This window comes from Sander lucioperca, chromosome 14 (genome assembly GCF_008315115.2).
Source record: "Sander lucioperca isolate FBNREF2018 chromosome 14, SLUC_FBN_1.2, whole genome shotgun sequence".
NCBI lineage: Eukaryota > Metazoa > Chordata > Actinopteri > Perciformes > Percidae > Sander > Sander lucioperca.
Window position 1 is genome coordinate 12,037,936 of NC_050186.1, and position 16,443 is coordinate 12,054,378.

The 16,443-nt window shown below is 40.1% G+C and overlaps 1 protein-coding gene across 5 annotated transcripts in view; it reads right to left on the reverse strand.

Annotated features, from left to right (window-relative positions):
• LOC116041765 (metal transporter CNNM3) overlaps window positions 1-16,443 on the reverse strand; it is a 29,084-nt gene extending 12,641 nt beyond the window's left edge. For 3 of the 5 annotated variants that reach the window (XR_004103021.2, XR_004103020.2, XM_031287795.2), the window contains exons 1-4: window positions 15,637-16,442; window positions 12,996-13,330; window positions 10,911-11,087; window positions 625-782 (exon numbers count right to left, since the gene is read on the reverse strand). Coding sequence is in view for 3 of the 5 variants with exons in the window: in XM_031287795.2 (XP_031143655.1) it covers window positions 625-782; window positions 10,911-11,087; window positions 12,996-13,330; window positions 15,637-16,353 (1,387 nt within the window). In the remaining 2 variants the exon portion in view is untranslated. Of the gene's footprint in view, window positions 1-624; window positions 783-10,910; window positions 11,088-12,995; window positions 13,331-15,636 lie in introns of all 5 variants that reach the window. The other 2 variants (XM_031287796.2, XM_031287794.2) reach the window with 2 other exon arrangements.

Sequence of the window (16,443 nt, forward strand, 5' to 3'; positions counted from 1 at the left end):
ACTTGTAACAGCTTTACATAATTGTATTTTCTTTTGCATCCCTATTATCATAATTTACTTATCAAATCTTTGTCCAATTCTGAATAAATAAAAAGGTTGAATGTTCTATTTGTCCATGTTTTAACCCTTGTGGTGTCTTCCCGTCGACCATGCAACTTTTTGTTTTTCTGGGTCAAAATTTAAACTTTTTTTTTTTCAACGTTTTGGTCGTCTTTTTCGACACTTTTGTTGCTTTCCCACCTTTTTTGTCACTTTTCAAGTTTTTCGTTGTATATGCACCTTTTGACATTTTTGTGATTTTTTCCCCCACGTTTTTCAAGCGTTTTCCAACATTTTTTTTCACTTTTTTCAACATTCTTTTATATTTTTTTCCCCCAAATGTTATAAAATTGAATAAAACTGGCGAAGAGCATTGATGGGAGCCATCCACGTTATTTCTTTTGAAAATTAAGTATAGAACATTCTTGAAAATGGGTCAAATTTGACCCGAGGACAACAGGAGGGTTACGATTCCTTTCTCCACTCCTATCAAAAATGGGTTGCTTTTTTATTTTCAGTTTTCAAAATGACACGGCAATATATAATAAGGAAGGAACAGTATTTTGTGTGCGAGTGCGAGCCCACCTTTCTTGAACTCCTCCAGCATGGCGTCCAGTTTGGTGTCGTTGAAGACGTAGTGCAGCGGGTGGTTGTAGAACTTGGTGATGGTCGTCATGGGGGTGCAGTCGTCTGGGTCCACCAGCGCCAAGTCCTTCACATAAAGGATTTCCACAATGTTGGACCTGGAAAATCAAAATCAAACGCACGTTGACGAGTGAACACGAGTACTGCCATGTGGAGAAACCAAATCCCAAATCTACTGGAAGTACACTGCTACAAAATGAACCAAAAACACCGACAACGGAGAACAACTTGGGCAGATAACGAGTGTAAATATCAAACAACATTTTAAATCATACCCTCTACAGTTCAACCAAACGGGGGATTGTTTTACTTTATTTGTGCAGGATTAAAGAGGTTAATTGTTCTGCAACAAATCAAAGTGCCTAAATTAACTTCTTCACATTTCAACATTTTGCTTTTTTGCTTTTGTATTAAACTAAATGATTGATTCCTGGCCATTTTTTTACTACTTATTGACATTTTATAGACCAAACAATTAATCTTCTAAACTACACTGCAGCAATTCTACGACACCAGAAAGCATTGATTTAGTGACTTGTAGAACAGAAGTAGTCGAGACATCAAAACTGAGGCTGGCAAAGGAGTTTGCAGAGAGCACTGATTTGGTGATAATGAATGCATCTGTTCTTGGGCTGCACGATACGAGGAAAATATCTAATTGCGATTACTTTGACTGATAATGCGATTGCGATATGATTCACGATATTGGAGGGAATGATCATGTTTGTATCATTACTCTCAATTTCATTGAAAAATATGAAGATTTAAAACATAAAGTGATTATAGTGTGATTTTTGCGAGGATCTGTACCAAACAAAGATGGTTTCTGTAGTCTGTAGGATAGGATTTGTAGGCCGGGACGTCTCTGCAGCACCACAACACTTCATTCAGAATGGTTTGACACATGTTTTGCCTTTAACAAATATTGCGCCCCCCCTGTGATTTGAACATTACAATAGTCCATATTGCGATTTCAATAAAATTGTGATTAAATATGCAACCCTGTGCAAAGAGCATTGATTTCGTGATTTGCAGGTCGGAAGAGATCTAAGTTGAAACTGATCTAAATTTGATTAAAAATACAAAATGACAAATACATGAAATCGTGGCTTCAACAGCATTGGAATGACTGTTTCAACATGTAGTTAGGGCCTGCTTTATGTTGAACTACAGTCATTTCAATGTTGCTGAAACAACCATATATGCACATTAGAGATCCAAAAATCTTTTCAAGCAAGCTTAGCATTAGGCTGCAGTAAAACGCGCTGCGGCGGCCGTCAGACAGCCCGGCAACAAGGCAGGTTTTCCCCATTCATTTCGAATATGGGTTTCAATGGTGGGAGCTGGAGGGTGGGGGGGCGGAAACAGACCATATGTTGAGACAGATTAAACTTTTGGAAAAACACAACCCGTCTTCACACTGCCTGTGAGCGGCGATCAGACTAGTCGATGTGTTTTGAGGCGTTGTGAGAGTCCCGTACAGGAAACAGGAAATATCGCTGCCTCCATCTCTGCCACAAAAACGTTTTAAAACACCAAACACAAGCTCTGAACGGGCCGGGAGTTCGTGGAACAGCTGACTGTTTCCTCTGTCGCTCTGTCTCTTTTCTTTCTCCCTTTCTCCATGAAAGGATGCTGCCTTCAAGTGCGGTCGGAAATGTTGAGATCTATAAACGATATGACGGAAAACAATAACTGTGAAATATGTTTGCTGTTGAACTGTGAAATATGTAGTCTACTTGAGCTACATTGGCGGGGTTAAAGAACACAACAGGTGTTGTGGGAATTTTATTTTTAACATTATAGTTTGATATCTTATGAGATTATCTTATATACTTTACAGGAGTTTCCTAATAATCTTTAATTTTGTAATAGACTTTCAGACTCCAAGAGGAGAAACAGCTGGCATCATAAAACCTTGAGTCTAGGTGAAGCTATTATTTGTGAAAGTTATTTCTTGTTTTTAGAACTCAGTCACTCCTTTAGCAGATAAGGAGGAAAGGGGCCAAAACATTTTGAACTGTATCTCCTTCTGTTTCTTGCTGCAAACATGTGTTTAGGCTAACTAGAGAAGCAGGAACAGAGGGGGAAGTAGTAAAGTCAGTACGACTTTTATGATGTTTTTTCATCTGCGTAGTGAAGGGGGTGGTTTAAGTGAGTTCTTACTATATAGACGTATGTTTTTTGTCTAGATGGTCAGAAGACCTTTCAGATGTGCCATGAGTACTTGTGAAACTGTTTTCTCTGCATTTGCAAATGTAAATAAATACTCAAAGACCAAACTTTGGTTTAATCCTCAAATCGTCCTTATTTGTTTCATCTGGTGTTTTTGATACGCACTCCTGCTGCTAACAAGAAAAACTTCCACTACAATTTGGCGTCACGAACAGGATCGGATGAGATAAACAGAGAAAAGAACTCCGTGGGTCGCTGATGACCGTACATCCAGGGATCAAAAATCGCCTGCCTCATACCTCTAACCTTAAAAAAGGTATTTCAGAGAGAAGGGGGTCAGGACCACGGAGAACTCTTGACTGTTTCCACTCCGATCTAAAACGAACAGGAAGAAATTTCAAGCAGCATCGGGTAAGATCAAAATTGATTAAATGCAGTTGGATTGTGAATTGAAGATTTTGAACGAACAGTCTAAACAAGCAACAATTGCTAAACAAAATTAAGTAATGAAAATGTGCGAAATTATTATTTAAGAGGATAAATGAAACAAATACTGACATTTGGAAATTGAGTAATTTGGTACCTTTTTGTTTCTTTTGATTTTGTTTTTGGGGTTCTAGTTAAAACAAAATAGCATTGAAATTATGATTAGAAGTGACATTCTCTTGCAGAAACGGACATATATCTGATTATTTCTCTGATACAGCGTGGCAAGGGAATAACAGAAGAGTCAGACGTCGGGCTGACCGAGGGTTAGAAGAAGAAAACTAACTAACATTAGGCAGAGAGGCCTAAATACAAATAGACTAACATACTCCAAGGGAGTCCCTGTCTATTTAGAGACAGACTGCAGAAGGAAATAAGATAGTTAAGAACAAGTTCTTGACTACAGAAAGGTTTTTGTCTGCAGGGCTGTACCGGGTTTTTACGAGGTTTGCCGAAAGAAAAACCGAGCTTTGTGGTGACGATCACACCGTACGGGAATAGTATACTAAGCTTCTGTTATTATGAGTAAATGAAAGCTCAAAGCCGTGCAAGGTATCAGGGCCCATTGAGGGCGAGATGGTTGGGAAAATATGGACCGGACTGCTTGAGATGTTTGTCATATTGGTAAAAATGGAACACTAAGTACAAACAAAGTTAAGAATGCTAAAAACTAGATTTAGAAGAAGAGAAGAAAAAGCAAAAGGAAAAAAAAACAAGAAAAATATAATGTGTAATAACAAATTGGGGATAACAAGAAATGTTTTAATGTGTGGATGAAAGAAGCTGATAGCAGAGAGAGAAAACAATTGCAGCACAATTAACTCTGTTGGACATTCATGACAACTGATGAAACATAGAAAAGAGGAAAAATACTGATGCAAATCTCCTCTTTGAGTTCTAGTGCCGTGGAATTCCACCTCGACAGCCTTCCGCCACAACCATACCACCCGCCGCCGAGAGAGGAAAGGATGCAAGAATGCTGGACAATCGTCTGCCTCAGCACCTCCACAACAAGGAGAACGAAGAGGGGGATTACACATGCCCGTGTTCGAAGTATCCATGACAGAAGAAGAGATAGGGGCTGGATACAGACCCTGGACAGACACTGACATAAGAACTGCCACCAGCCATTTGCCCACCTACAAAGACTCAGGTGCTCGCCTCACTGAGCTTCTCATTGAGGCTGTTAATGAACAGACAGCTGAAAAAGCTGAGAGGAAAAGACAAAGGAAAAATGAAGAGGCCCAGCTGAGACTGCTGAAAACCATGACAGAGATGGCTGGGAGAAGCAGAGGCACAGGTGGTTTCAGAGGTCGTGGAGGAAGAGGAATCAGAGGCAGAAGAAGAGAAAAAGGACAATATCATAAGAACACTCCGGCTGCGAATAAAGACACACGTTTCAACTACAGAGAAAAGGGACATTGGTCGTATAACTGTCATCATCCCAGGAGGGATTCGTCTGGAAGGGAACAGAACGACCCCCAATGGTATGCAGTCTGAGAGGTGGCGGGGGATGGGATGGTGGAAGTGCTGAGAGGATGGAAACCACGTTCACAACGACTGAGGACGGTAACACAGACACACACGTACATACACATGCTTGCAAACGAAGATATGCTTTCTTGCACGCTACAAACACTGCCCTACACGATAGACAGATATTATTAGACGCAATACAGCACATTGAACAGAAAAAGATATGCCAACTTATTCAATGTATTTTATCTGATGTGTATACAAATTGCCTACCATGATGTTAATTATACAAGGGAAGGACATTTAATTATTAGTTGATTCAGGAGCAACAATTTGGGTTTTGCTAAAAATCTTAGTTCTTTCAAATCAGAAGCTCTCTGGTAAACTAGTTTTTCTTCTCCCTTATAGAAATGATTTTGTGGAATGGTTATCTCAGAAAAGTTCACCATTCTTATGATTTGTGTATATTCAGATCATTAGGATCCTGAATTAGACGAGAAAGGAAAGTGCTAATTTTCTTTTTCCTTTCACCGGTGTGTACTGTAAATTTGTTGGACAGAGATTTGATGTGGATATTTGAATTGGAGTCATCTTTTGCCCACTGGCCTAAGGTTGTGCGTCATGATAAAAATCACTCTGGCTGATATATTTTTGTTACAGCCTAAAAGTACGCATTTTGTTTACAAATTAATGGGACATGTACCATGTCAGTCTGTTAATCTCCTGACTATGGTAAACAAATTGTGACACCTGTAGCTGAGCTTAAGGAGTCACAAATATTACATTGCATTTCTTTTGTCACCCTTGACTCTGACGAAGATTATGTGGAAACGTTTTTGAACAAGTCAAAGGATGAGCTTGAGTTTTCTTTTGTCTACTGGCATATACACACATGTGCAGTGGCTGTTACCTTGACTGATAAACTAAATACGTTTTTCAGAATTTCTAACTCAAAAGCTCACATTCATGTTTCTTTGTCTCCAACAGAAGAGGAGACAGACTCAGGACACCCTGTGACTACTTGTAACATTGACTGACTGGACTGACACTGCTGATAAATAGTGTTTTCTTTTTCTCCATCGACGAGGAGATTACAGAAAACCCGTACAACAGTGTATGCTTGTAGTCACAGTGTTTACATATTGAGTGAACCTATGCATACAAAATACACATATTTGCACGGTAAAAAACAAAAAGAGATTTTATCTACTGATGTTTCACCACTTTTTGTCTCAGGTACAGCGTCCTCTGGACAAACACACAAATGTGATGTGGATTGGAAAAATTGTCAACCTGTAGTCATTAAGCGGCGTTCGGACTACAGGCCCCAGAAACATCAGTGCACGCTAAAATAGGAAGCAATCGACAGAATCCGACCGGGTTTTTTTTTTTTAACTCCTTATTGACGGATGGAGTTATTGTTCCATGTTTAGATTCTCCTGTAATGTACGTACACTTATTTTCTCAGTAATGATAAATAAGGAGAATCATCTTATTATAAATGTTGAAGTTATGTTTTTGTTCAGGACCTTCAAGCAGTAAATGCAGCGGTCTATGCTCGAGCACCCAAAGTTTCCCAAACCAAAACCAACATTCCAGGGAATGTTAAATGTTTTATTTCTCTGTTGTTCTGTCTAACGTTTTTCTTTTTCAGTGTTCCAGTGGAAAGGACAGCAAAATATGGTTTTATAGTTCTGGCTGATGGTAAGCTGTACACCTTGACACACCTTTATCAGAGGTACATTGAGTCTTTAATTAATGATGCCATAGAGCAGTTAAAGAATAACAGTGTGTTTACATGTAGCCTGGAGAAATCCTTCTTTCTTTGAGAGAGGACAGCTGGAGGAGGAGCTTCCCAGAGAACACACACACACACACACACACACACACACACACACAGAGATAAGACACAAGCTAAAACAAAATATGAGTTGTACAAGTGGAACTTTGGTTTAAAGAAATGATTTTGAAGACAAGTTTTTGTCATAAATTATAGAATGTGATATGTTTTCCATAACAGGCAACAAATTGGATAAAGAGATGTCAAATTAGAAGTACTTAGTTTTGCTCTATAGGCCTAAAAAACTTTGATTCATAAAGATTTTTAGAACTACCAAATAGTAAATAGTTTTACTTTGGGTTGCAAACTAAAGATAAAAATGAAATAAACAATAACTTTGTTTAATTTGTCTTAGTTTAAAGGTTATATTAAATAGATACAGGTTGAGATGAGATTTCATCCTGAAAGCAGTTCATTTAATATTATACTCTAAATGAGTTTTTGAGTTGCTATATCACAAAATTGTCTAAACTAAATTAGTTGATGTTGACGTTGAAAACACTTTTTTTTCTCTGAAAAAAAATACTTTTTGAACTTTTGTGGCTGATAAACAGGGTTTTTGCTGTGTAACACAGGACAGTGTTAATGGCTAAACCATTAAACAGATTATTTATATATGCTGCTTATTGAGTCATGAGTTTGTCATGACTCAAATAGGAGGGATATAGTAGCAATAATAAATAAAGTGTTCACATATTTTTTTGATTTTAAAACTACTCTAAAGAGAATTTAGTTTTGTTTTGATTGACTTGCACTATTTGCAAAAACACAACCCTTAAGGTAACCTAAGGCGTAAAAAGAGAACAGTTTCCAAAAAACAGTTTTCCTTTTCAGCATATTAGTATTGTATGGAGTTTATAGAGTTAAACCAGAATGAGGGAAAGAAATGCTGTTTTATAATTATTGATATTGACAAAAATGAGTGACATTTGTGAAGGTGGAAAACAGAATGAATAAATCCAATTCCTGTGAAGAAACAGCGAGTCAATTCAATCCTAATCAAACAGTTAGAGTTAATAATGGGTAACTATTGTTACAAAAGATGGTCAGGAAAGTTGAGAGAAGAAGTGTATGCTGTAGAAAGGGAAAAGAAAGTTTTATGGGATAATGGAAAAAAAAGGCATGACTTTAAGAGAAAGTTAAGGGTACAATAAGGTACTAAGGTGGTTAAAGACAGAAAGAGAGTGTTGAGAAAGTGATAGAAAGACAAAGAAAGAGATAAATGTACTTTTGAATTAGGATACTGGAGTTCATACTAATATTGTTGTTACAGAGACAACTGTAGCATTGGGGTTACAATCTACAGGACGGAAGACGTTTAGATGAAAATAGTAAAAACTGCTATACCATAAGCACAAAACTTAGGGAAAAGAGATAAATTATGTAATTTTCAGGAATGACTAGTGGTAATTTTCATGACAAATTGCTTTTGGATATTATTGTAATCTGACATATCATAACATTTGTGTAGAACAAACATATGTTTATAAATATAATGTTTTATTGTCATCAAACTGCCAACAAATATATAGGCCTACAAGTCCAGCTGAATGATTAGTTGCTTTAATCAATTAGTTGATTGACAGAAAACTGCTTTGATCATTTCCAGGTTTCAAAATGTGAGGACTTTTCTATATTGTTGCTTTTTAATACCTTATGTACATATCTTTACGATATCTTTCTTACTTAGGTAATATCCTTAATGAAATATTGCTGGTAACAGAAAAAATGTTTACAGATGGAATCAGTACTTACTTTGTCCACTATAACTATCTGTATCAACCTTGTTGAATTGACTAACCCTAATGTAACAACATTTTTTTTTTGAATCAATGATAACATTGATCAGACTTTGGAAAGCAGTGTGTTTGAATGCAAAATGGAGAAAAGGACTACACACACACACACATGAAACAGTGGTAAAGACTTGTTTCCTACGGTTTGTCAAGTGCTAGAGGACGAACCTCTGACAACGAAGAACATGGGGGGAAAACGGCGAGTGATGCGTTCAACACCTCCCATGTCTAGGAGTAGATGGCGTTCAGGGTACAACAGGTACCACAGAGAAAATGTTACGGTAATGGTTAACAACTACGTCCACTTTTATGGTTTCAACAGGCATTAAGATGTTTGGCATACAAATGCTACTAAATTGGGTTAATTAGGGTTTTTGTACCTTATGTGGTTCCTCATGACCACACAAACTTAATTGATAGATTATTGATAAAGAAAGTAAATTACTCCTAAACAGCGATATTGTTAAACATTGAACAATGTTCAGTACACAGACCAAGGCTATTTTGTTGTGTGCTTTAGAACTTAGGAGAAGTTCCTTGTGGATCTGTTTTTTACATTTATGTAATTTCACCTTCCACATTTGACAACACACACATACCACATTTGACTCAGACTATAGAAAGTTTGTCTAATAGATGGAGTTCTTTTTCAGAAGAAAACGATGCATTCTCTACTAATGTATGGCTTGGCCTAGTTAAGAAATGTACGCGTTATGTAGGTTATAATGACTTATGATATTACACATGCTTACACTCCACAATTGGTTATAGTAAGTAAGTATCAAGCACTACAGGACACTGAGTCCTCTAACTTGTTTCGTCTTTCTGGAGATGATAACATTGGTGACGACAATGCTTCTGATAGTGTGTAAAATTGATTAACATTGTTTTATTCTTTACTTAGACATGATGCTTGTTTATTGTTAAGATGAGGTTCTTAATAACATCTAAGCAATAGAGATGTATAATACATAAGTTTAAATCCTAAAAAGTAGACTTTGTTTTGGTGATTAATTCCTATAATAGGTTTGAATCTTAACAGATAAAGTTAGGTTATGTGATTATTTCTGTAACAGGTTTGAATCTTAAAAGTAAAATTCATTTTGTGTGATTATTTTGTAATCAAAAGGGAGGAATTGTTGTGGGAATTTTATTTTTAACATTATAGTTTGATATCTTATGAGATTATCTTATATACTTTACAGGAGTTTCCTAATAATCTTTAATTTTGTAATAGACTTTCAGACTCCAAGAGGAGAAACAGCTGGCATCATAAAACCTTGAGTCTAGGTGAAGCTATTATTTGTGAAAGTTATTTCTTGTTTTTAGAACTCAGTCACTCCTTTAGCAGATAAGGAGGAAAGGGGCCAAAACATTTTGAACTGTATCTCCTTCTGTTTCTTGCTGCAAACATGTGTTTAGGCTAACTAGAGAAGCAGGAACAGAGGGGGAAGTAGTAAAGTCAGTACGACTTTTATGATGTTTTTTCATCTGCGTAGTGAAGGGGGTGGTTTAAGTGAGTTCTTACTATATAGACGTATGTTTTTTGTCTAGATGGTCAGAAGACCTTTCAGATGTGCCATGAGTACTTGTGAAACTGTTTTCTCTGCATTTGCAAATGTAAAATAAATACTCAAAGACCAAACTTTGGTTTAATCCTCAAATCGTCCTTATTTGTTTCATCTGGTGTTTTTGATACGCACTCCTGCTGCTAACAAGAAAAACTTCCACTACACAGGACGTCACCCAAATGGGCTGTTTCAGTGACACTCCCATTGACGCAGCACCCTGCGAACGTGCCCTTTACTCAGACCTCAGTTTTATTGTTACTTATCAGCTGACATATACACAGATACCAATATATCTGCAATAAGTTGATATGAACTCTCGTCTTTGACCAAATCAACTGGAATCCTAAAGATAATACTCCCTAGCAGGGTCATATCTGATGCAAATCTCTGCACTGTTAAAGGTGCTGTAGGTAGGATTGTGAAGATCCAGGACTTAGCCAAACATTTTTAACATCGACAACTTCTCAGTCCCTCCCCCCCTTTCTGCTAAAGCCCAAAATAGTCTCCTAAGCCCCTCCCCCCACAAGGGAGAATGAATGCGTGTGCATGAGCAGTGATTGACACGCAGTTAGACACCCCCCCCCCGGCCCTGATTGGTCCATCTGAACAGGGAGCGGTGGATTTTTGCAAATCACACTACAGGCTGTAGGTGGCGCCAGAGGAGCTGGATTTTTTTTATTTTTTATTATCTTCTTCATGTAAATAGTTCTACTGGAACATAGGGTCAGTTTCAGCAAATATGACAGGAAGTTAGTTTTATAAGACCTACCTACTGCACCTTTAAGTTTGTAAGTACAATACTTCTGTCACTGTATTGATTGTTTTCATGAGTCTAGCTTTTGGTTGTCAAAGTTCTGTAAAAAGCCGCGTTTCTGCACCCACCTCTCCTCCTCGTAGATGGGAACCCGGGTGTACCCGCACTGCATGATGTCAGACATGGTGGAGAAGTCCAGGACGACCGAGCTGGGCAGCATGAAGCAGTCCTTCAGGGGCGTCAGGATGTCCTCCACCGTCTTAGTGCGCAGCATCCCGCGGCTGAACTCCTCCTTCACAAACTCACTGCGGCAGGACCCAGTGGGGATCAGACACGGACAAGGAAAAGAGCCGTTAAATACAGATCATGACGTAAGGGCAACTCAACATTATATCTGAAGCAGGGCTGGGTTTTAAAGTGCTCATATTATTCTCATTTTCAGGTTCATAATTGTATTTAGAGGTTATATCAGAATAGGTTTACATGGTTTAATTTTCAAAAAACACCATATTTTTGTTGTACTGCACATTGCTGCAGCTCCTCTTTTCACCCTGTGTTCAGGTCTCTGTTTTAGCTACAGAGTGAGACCTCTCACTGCTGTAACATCTTTGTTGGGAGTCGCACATGCTCAGTAGCTAGGTAAGGACTACTAGCCAGTCAGAAGCAGAGTATGAGGGCGTGCCCTGACAGTAACTAGGTAAGGACTACTAGCCAGTCAGAAGCAGAGTATGAGGGCGTGCCCTGACAGTACCTAGGTAAGGACTACTAGCCAGTCAGAAGCAGAGTATGAGGGCGACTCAAACAAAGATCAATTTCAGTTGGAGAATAGATTATTTCAACTCAGCCCTACAAGTTGTAATTGGCATATTTTTTATTTTTGTGGCTATCATTACGCAATCTCACAGGCTCCATTTCTATAGTTTGTATGTTTTTATTTTATTTCTACTAAATTAACACTTGTACACTGATGTGACTGTGTAGAGTTGTGATACACTGAAAATCCAATAAAACCTAAAGTCTTTCTTAAGGCTGATTCTTAGTACTACGGAGGATCTACGCCGAGCCTTTGCCGTAGACTACGTAAGTGGCCTACGCCGTTGTGAGGATTTATACTGGTGCGCCGGTGTCAGCATCGATCTAGCACATCTCTTTAAGAGAATAGCAGAGCCAGTGTGTGTGTGTGTGTGTGTGTGTGTTTGGGGAGTGTGTGTAGAGCAAGTTAGAGAGTAACAGGGATTATCTCCGGAGCAAGTACCGACTCCCGCTGCAGAGACGGAGAAACAAAGTGTCTCCCGTGTGCTTTCTGGCCACGGTGGGAAAGCTGTAGCAGGAAAAGTTAACCCTCTCCTTAACCCGGAAATTAGTACGAGGAAATGTGACGCTACCAAGCCACAGCCGAAAGGGACAAATTACAGTTACAAATTACAATACGCGTTCTGCGTTGTCACCACGTGTAGTTAGGTCAACGTCAGGCTACGACGTAGGGTCCGTATCTACGTTAACCTACGTACGTACCTACTGTCGGTACGCGAACTGTGCTGCCTGCACGATCCGATATGCGTATAAATGCGTAGTAGAAAACGTGACGGTTTCCCTACACTATTTGTATCACGCATGCGTTGAAACACTTGACGGCCAGGCAGCACAACTGGCGCCATATTGTTGTAGGCTACATTTGATGTTATTCATTATGCAGTTCACGGCGGGTCTGTTTTATTAGATATTTAAATTAAGTACTTATTGTCACTGATCCAAAACCGCATATCCACATCTGTGTACTACGCCTTGGCAACATTGTTATTTTTGTGACATGTAGTGTGGGGATGTTGTAATGTTTTTAAATGTATCTTACGCTATGCATTACGAGGTGTTTACGTGGTTGCCAATCCAAAATAATAAAGGAGTTGTTACATGTTATATGAACATACACCATTTTGGTTACATGTGGAATGAAGTCTGAGTCTTTCTGTCACTGCAAACCTTCAGCTTCCTCCACACTCCCCTTTGCGAGCGCTGTGAAAAGAATGAAAGTCTGGCGGTGCAAAGGTGCGCAAGCGTAGAACAGACACGTGCAGTGTCGTAGCGCGAACATCTTGCGCATATCGGATCGTGCAGGCAGCACAGATCACGCACCCACATCTACGCTTTTTTTTTTTTTAAACGTAGATTTAAAGCAGAAACCATAAATCAAGCAATGTGAGTGTCTTTCTTACCTGTAAGGGTCGTTGACGCTTGTGCGGATCATCTCCATGGTCCTCTCCCTGATCCCACAGGTGCTGATGTCCCGCCTCAGGCCCAGGTCCAGGATCAGCCCCAGAGGGCAGGACAGGGGGCAGGTGAGCACCAAGCAAACCTGGGCCAGCCAGGTCAGAGCCGGCGCCAGCTGGAACCCGTAACCGGAGCACAGCATGTGAGGACCCAGCTCAGCCAGGAAGAAGATGAGGAGGCCGCTGGTGAACACGGCCGAGACGATGGAGCCCAGCGCCCGGTACAGGAGGACGCCAAGGACAGAGTGTCCCATAGCACACAGAAACAGCAAAGAACATGTCTGGGATGGAGAGAGGATGGACAAAAAGACATTTAGGAATACATCTCATCAGAATCAGCTTTAAAAAGGGTCCCATATCGTGCTCATTTCATTCAGTTACGTTCAGTTGAATACTTGTATTTTGGGTTTCTAGTAGAACATATTTACACACTTTAATGTTAAAAAAAACACTTTATTTTTCTCCTACTGTCTGTCTGAATATACCTGTATTCACCCTCTGTGAGAAGCCCAGTCTGCTCTGATTGGTCAGTGTTTCCGGGTCTTCTGCATCTGCGCTCTCGGGCTACATCTACACTACTACGGTTTGGTTTAAAAACAAAATTTCTTTTGCTACATTTACGCCTCCTGTCCATAATACTCTGGCGTTTCCGAGCCCCTAAAATGGAGACATTTGGAAACTCTGCTGCCCTCGTTTTGGTTTGAAAACTCCGGGGTTGCTTTGTAGTCTCCGGACACAAACGGAGACCTTTGGAGACGACGACGCACTTCAGTCAGTCTCATCAGTTAGGTAGCTTACAGACCTTTCAGTAACAGTTCCACCTCGTCGTCGGTACAAGCTAATGAATCCCTGCTCTTACTTTTCACCATTGTTGTTCTTTCTCCAAAGTATTTTCTGTATTTTCAACTTATACACCCATGATTTTCAACTGCAGAGTAACGTCGGACAGACAATCTACATCCTGTTTACACCGGCACGCACATGCCCAGTGTGTGTGAACGGTCATGTGATACGTGTTGTCAGATGTGTTAATATGGACGGAGATTAGTTCTGCTACCGGAGCTAAAACTGTTGTGTAGACGGAGATCGTTTTTGTCTCAAAATAGTGGATGTAACCACGGGATCTCTGCTCCGTCATTGCAGCCGGGGAATGTGTACTGTAGCGGCACTTTCTACCCATGTCTAGTATAGTTGTGACATCACAACTGTACGGAAGTCCTGGCGGCTCGTTGAAGGGGCACAGTTTCTGAATACCGGCTGTGTAGGGCTTTGCAATTAATCGAAATATAATCGTGATTATGATTTCGGCTCCCAATGATCACAAAAACAGAATAATCGAGAAAAACTATTATTTAGCTCATTACGTTTTGCAAGTAAACTCTTATTTTCTCGTGTTCGAAATGAAAAAATAAAGTTTAAATAGGAAAAGTATTAATGGAAATTTCACAATAATTGCAACATCTTTCCAGAAGTCAACGAGTAATCGTGTAAAATTATCAGGATTTCAATATTGACTGAAATAATCGCGATTATATTTTTTTCTCCATAATCGAGCAGCCCTACGACTGTGTGCATTTCTCTGTGGATTGAGCGTTTTGGTACTTTCACAGTATTTATACAGCACCTCGAGCTGCTTTTATAATCAACAAAAGACATGAAAGTCTCACTTTTTACTATCAGACCTGTGTCAACACAAACAGAGAATCTGACTCTGATTATGGTTACGCTCAACGTACTTGAACAGAAACAGACATAACAGCTAACAACTAAAAACAATAAAAAGCTTAACAAGGTAAACATTGACTACTGTGTACACATATAAATGAAAAAGTATCTATAAAACACGACCACACAATGAAATGTGTGGACAGTAAGATAGATAGCAATGGTGCATAGTGCAAAGGGTGCTGGTGTAATAAATATAGGGTTATATACCAGAATCATAAAAAGATGTATTGCCAAGTAAGTAGCACTTAATGAATTTGCCTTTGATGTTGGTACATACATAAACACATTAAACATTTATATGAAATAACAAACAATAAATACAGAAACAACTGTTCTCCGCTACATTTCAGGGAGAAATATTGTACTTTATACTCAACTACATTAATCTGACAGCTTTAGTTACTTCACAAATTAAGATTTTTGCACACAAAACACATGTAGTTTATAAAATCTGATGTTTTATTCTGAAGTAAACTAGCCAACAATATAACGGCCTACAAGTCCAGCTGAGATGATTAGACCATTAAACACACAACTGTTTAGATTCTGCATCAAGTACTTTTAATACTTTAAGTACATTTTCCTGATGATACTTACAGACTTTTACTTAAGTAACATTTTCTACTTTTACTTGTAAACAGAGTACTTTCACAGTGTGGTATTAGTTACATTAAGAAAAAAAGGGTTTTATTGAATAGTGCAGGTCAGGATGTGCAGAAATGCTGAGGGGTGTGCAAAAGTTTAGAATATACAGACTGTGCAGAGGACAGGCATGTAGTCCAGGATGTAGGCGTCAAATGTAACTTTACCTACATGAGGTGTTGCGTTGGCTTCCCCACCTAGTTTTTCAGAAACTTACCAAGAAGTTCCCCCTCCGCCTGATCGGCTCCAGGCGCTTGGCGGCCCGCTTCTCCTCCTCGGATCCACAGCTATGAAGGACATACAGCTCCACGGGGTCCAGCCACAGAAGGCTCAGGTTCACTATCCTCAGTGTTCCGCAGACCAGAAGCAGCAGCACGACCAGCACGGCCAGACCCCACGGCGGGATGTAGTCCACGGGTGGACCGCTGATCCGTAGTCTTTCCGAGCCTACAGAAGCCCATTTCTCTCCGCTCAGCACGCACAGTTGGTAGTAGGTGTGCTCGCTGCCAGAGATGCTCCTCTGCCGGACCTCTACATGTACCAGCCGGCTGTTTTCCTCATCCTGGGTGATATTACCCGTCACCTGGAAAGCGGACTCCTGGCGGTTGGACTCCAGCTCGCACGGGTCAGGCGTATCCCCGACCGACCCCGCGGCTCCGCCAGCTGCCCCTGCGAACGCCACCCACGTCCAGTTTCCATCCAGCCCAGTCCCAAAAAGACGGAGGTTGAACGTGGCTCCTTCTGGCGCCGAGATGATCCGATCCTTCATACACACCAGACCCGTCGGGTCTTCCAGTCGCAGCCCCAGAACCAGCGGAGCTTCCTGGCTGCAGGCGCCGTACCTGATCCCGCAGAACAACAATATCATCAACAGGAACCGTAGACCTGCCAAGCTAGCCACCATATTGGAATTGGTCAGCCTGGCTCTGCTCATGTGACTCAAGCCCTTGCAGCGGCCCCGCCCCCCCGGGGCGTTCTGGGAACGACGTCACACCGGAGGACAAATGGAACGCGCTGGGCTCAG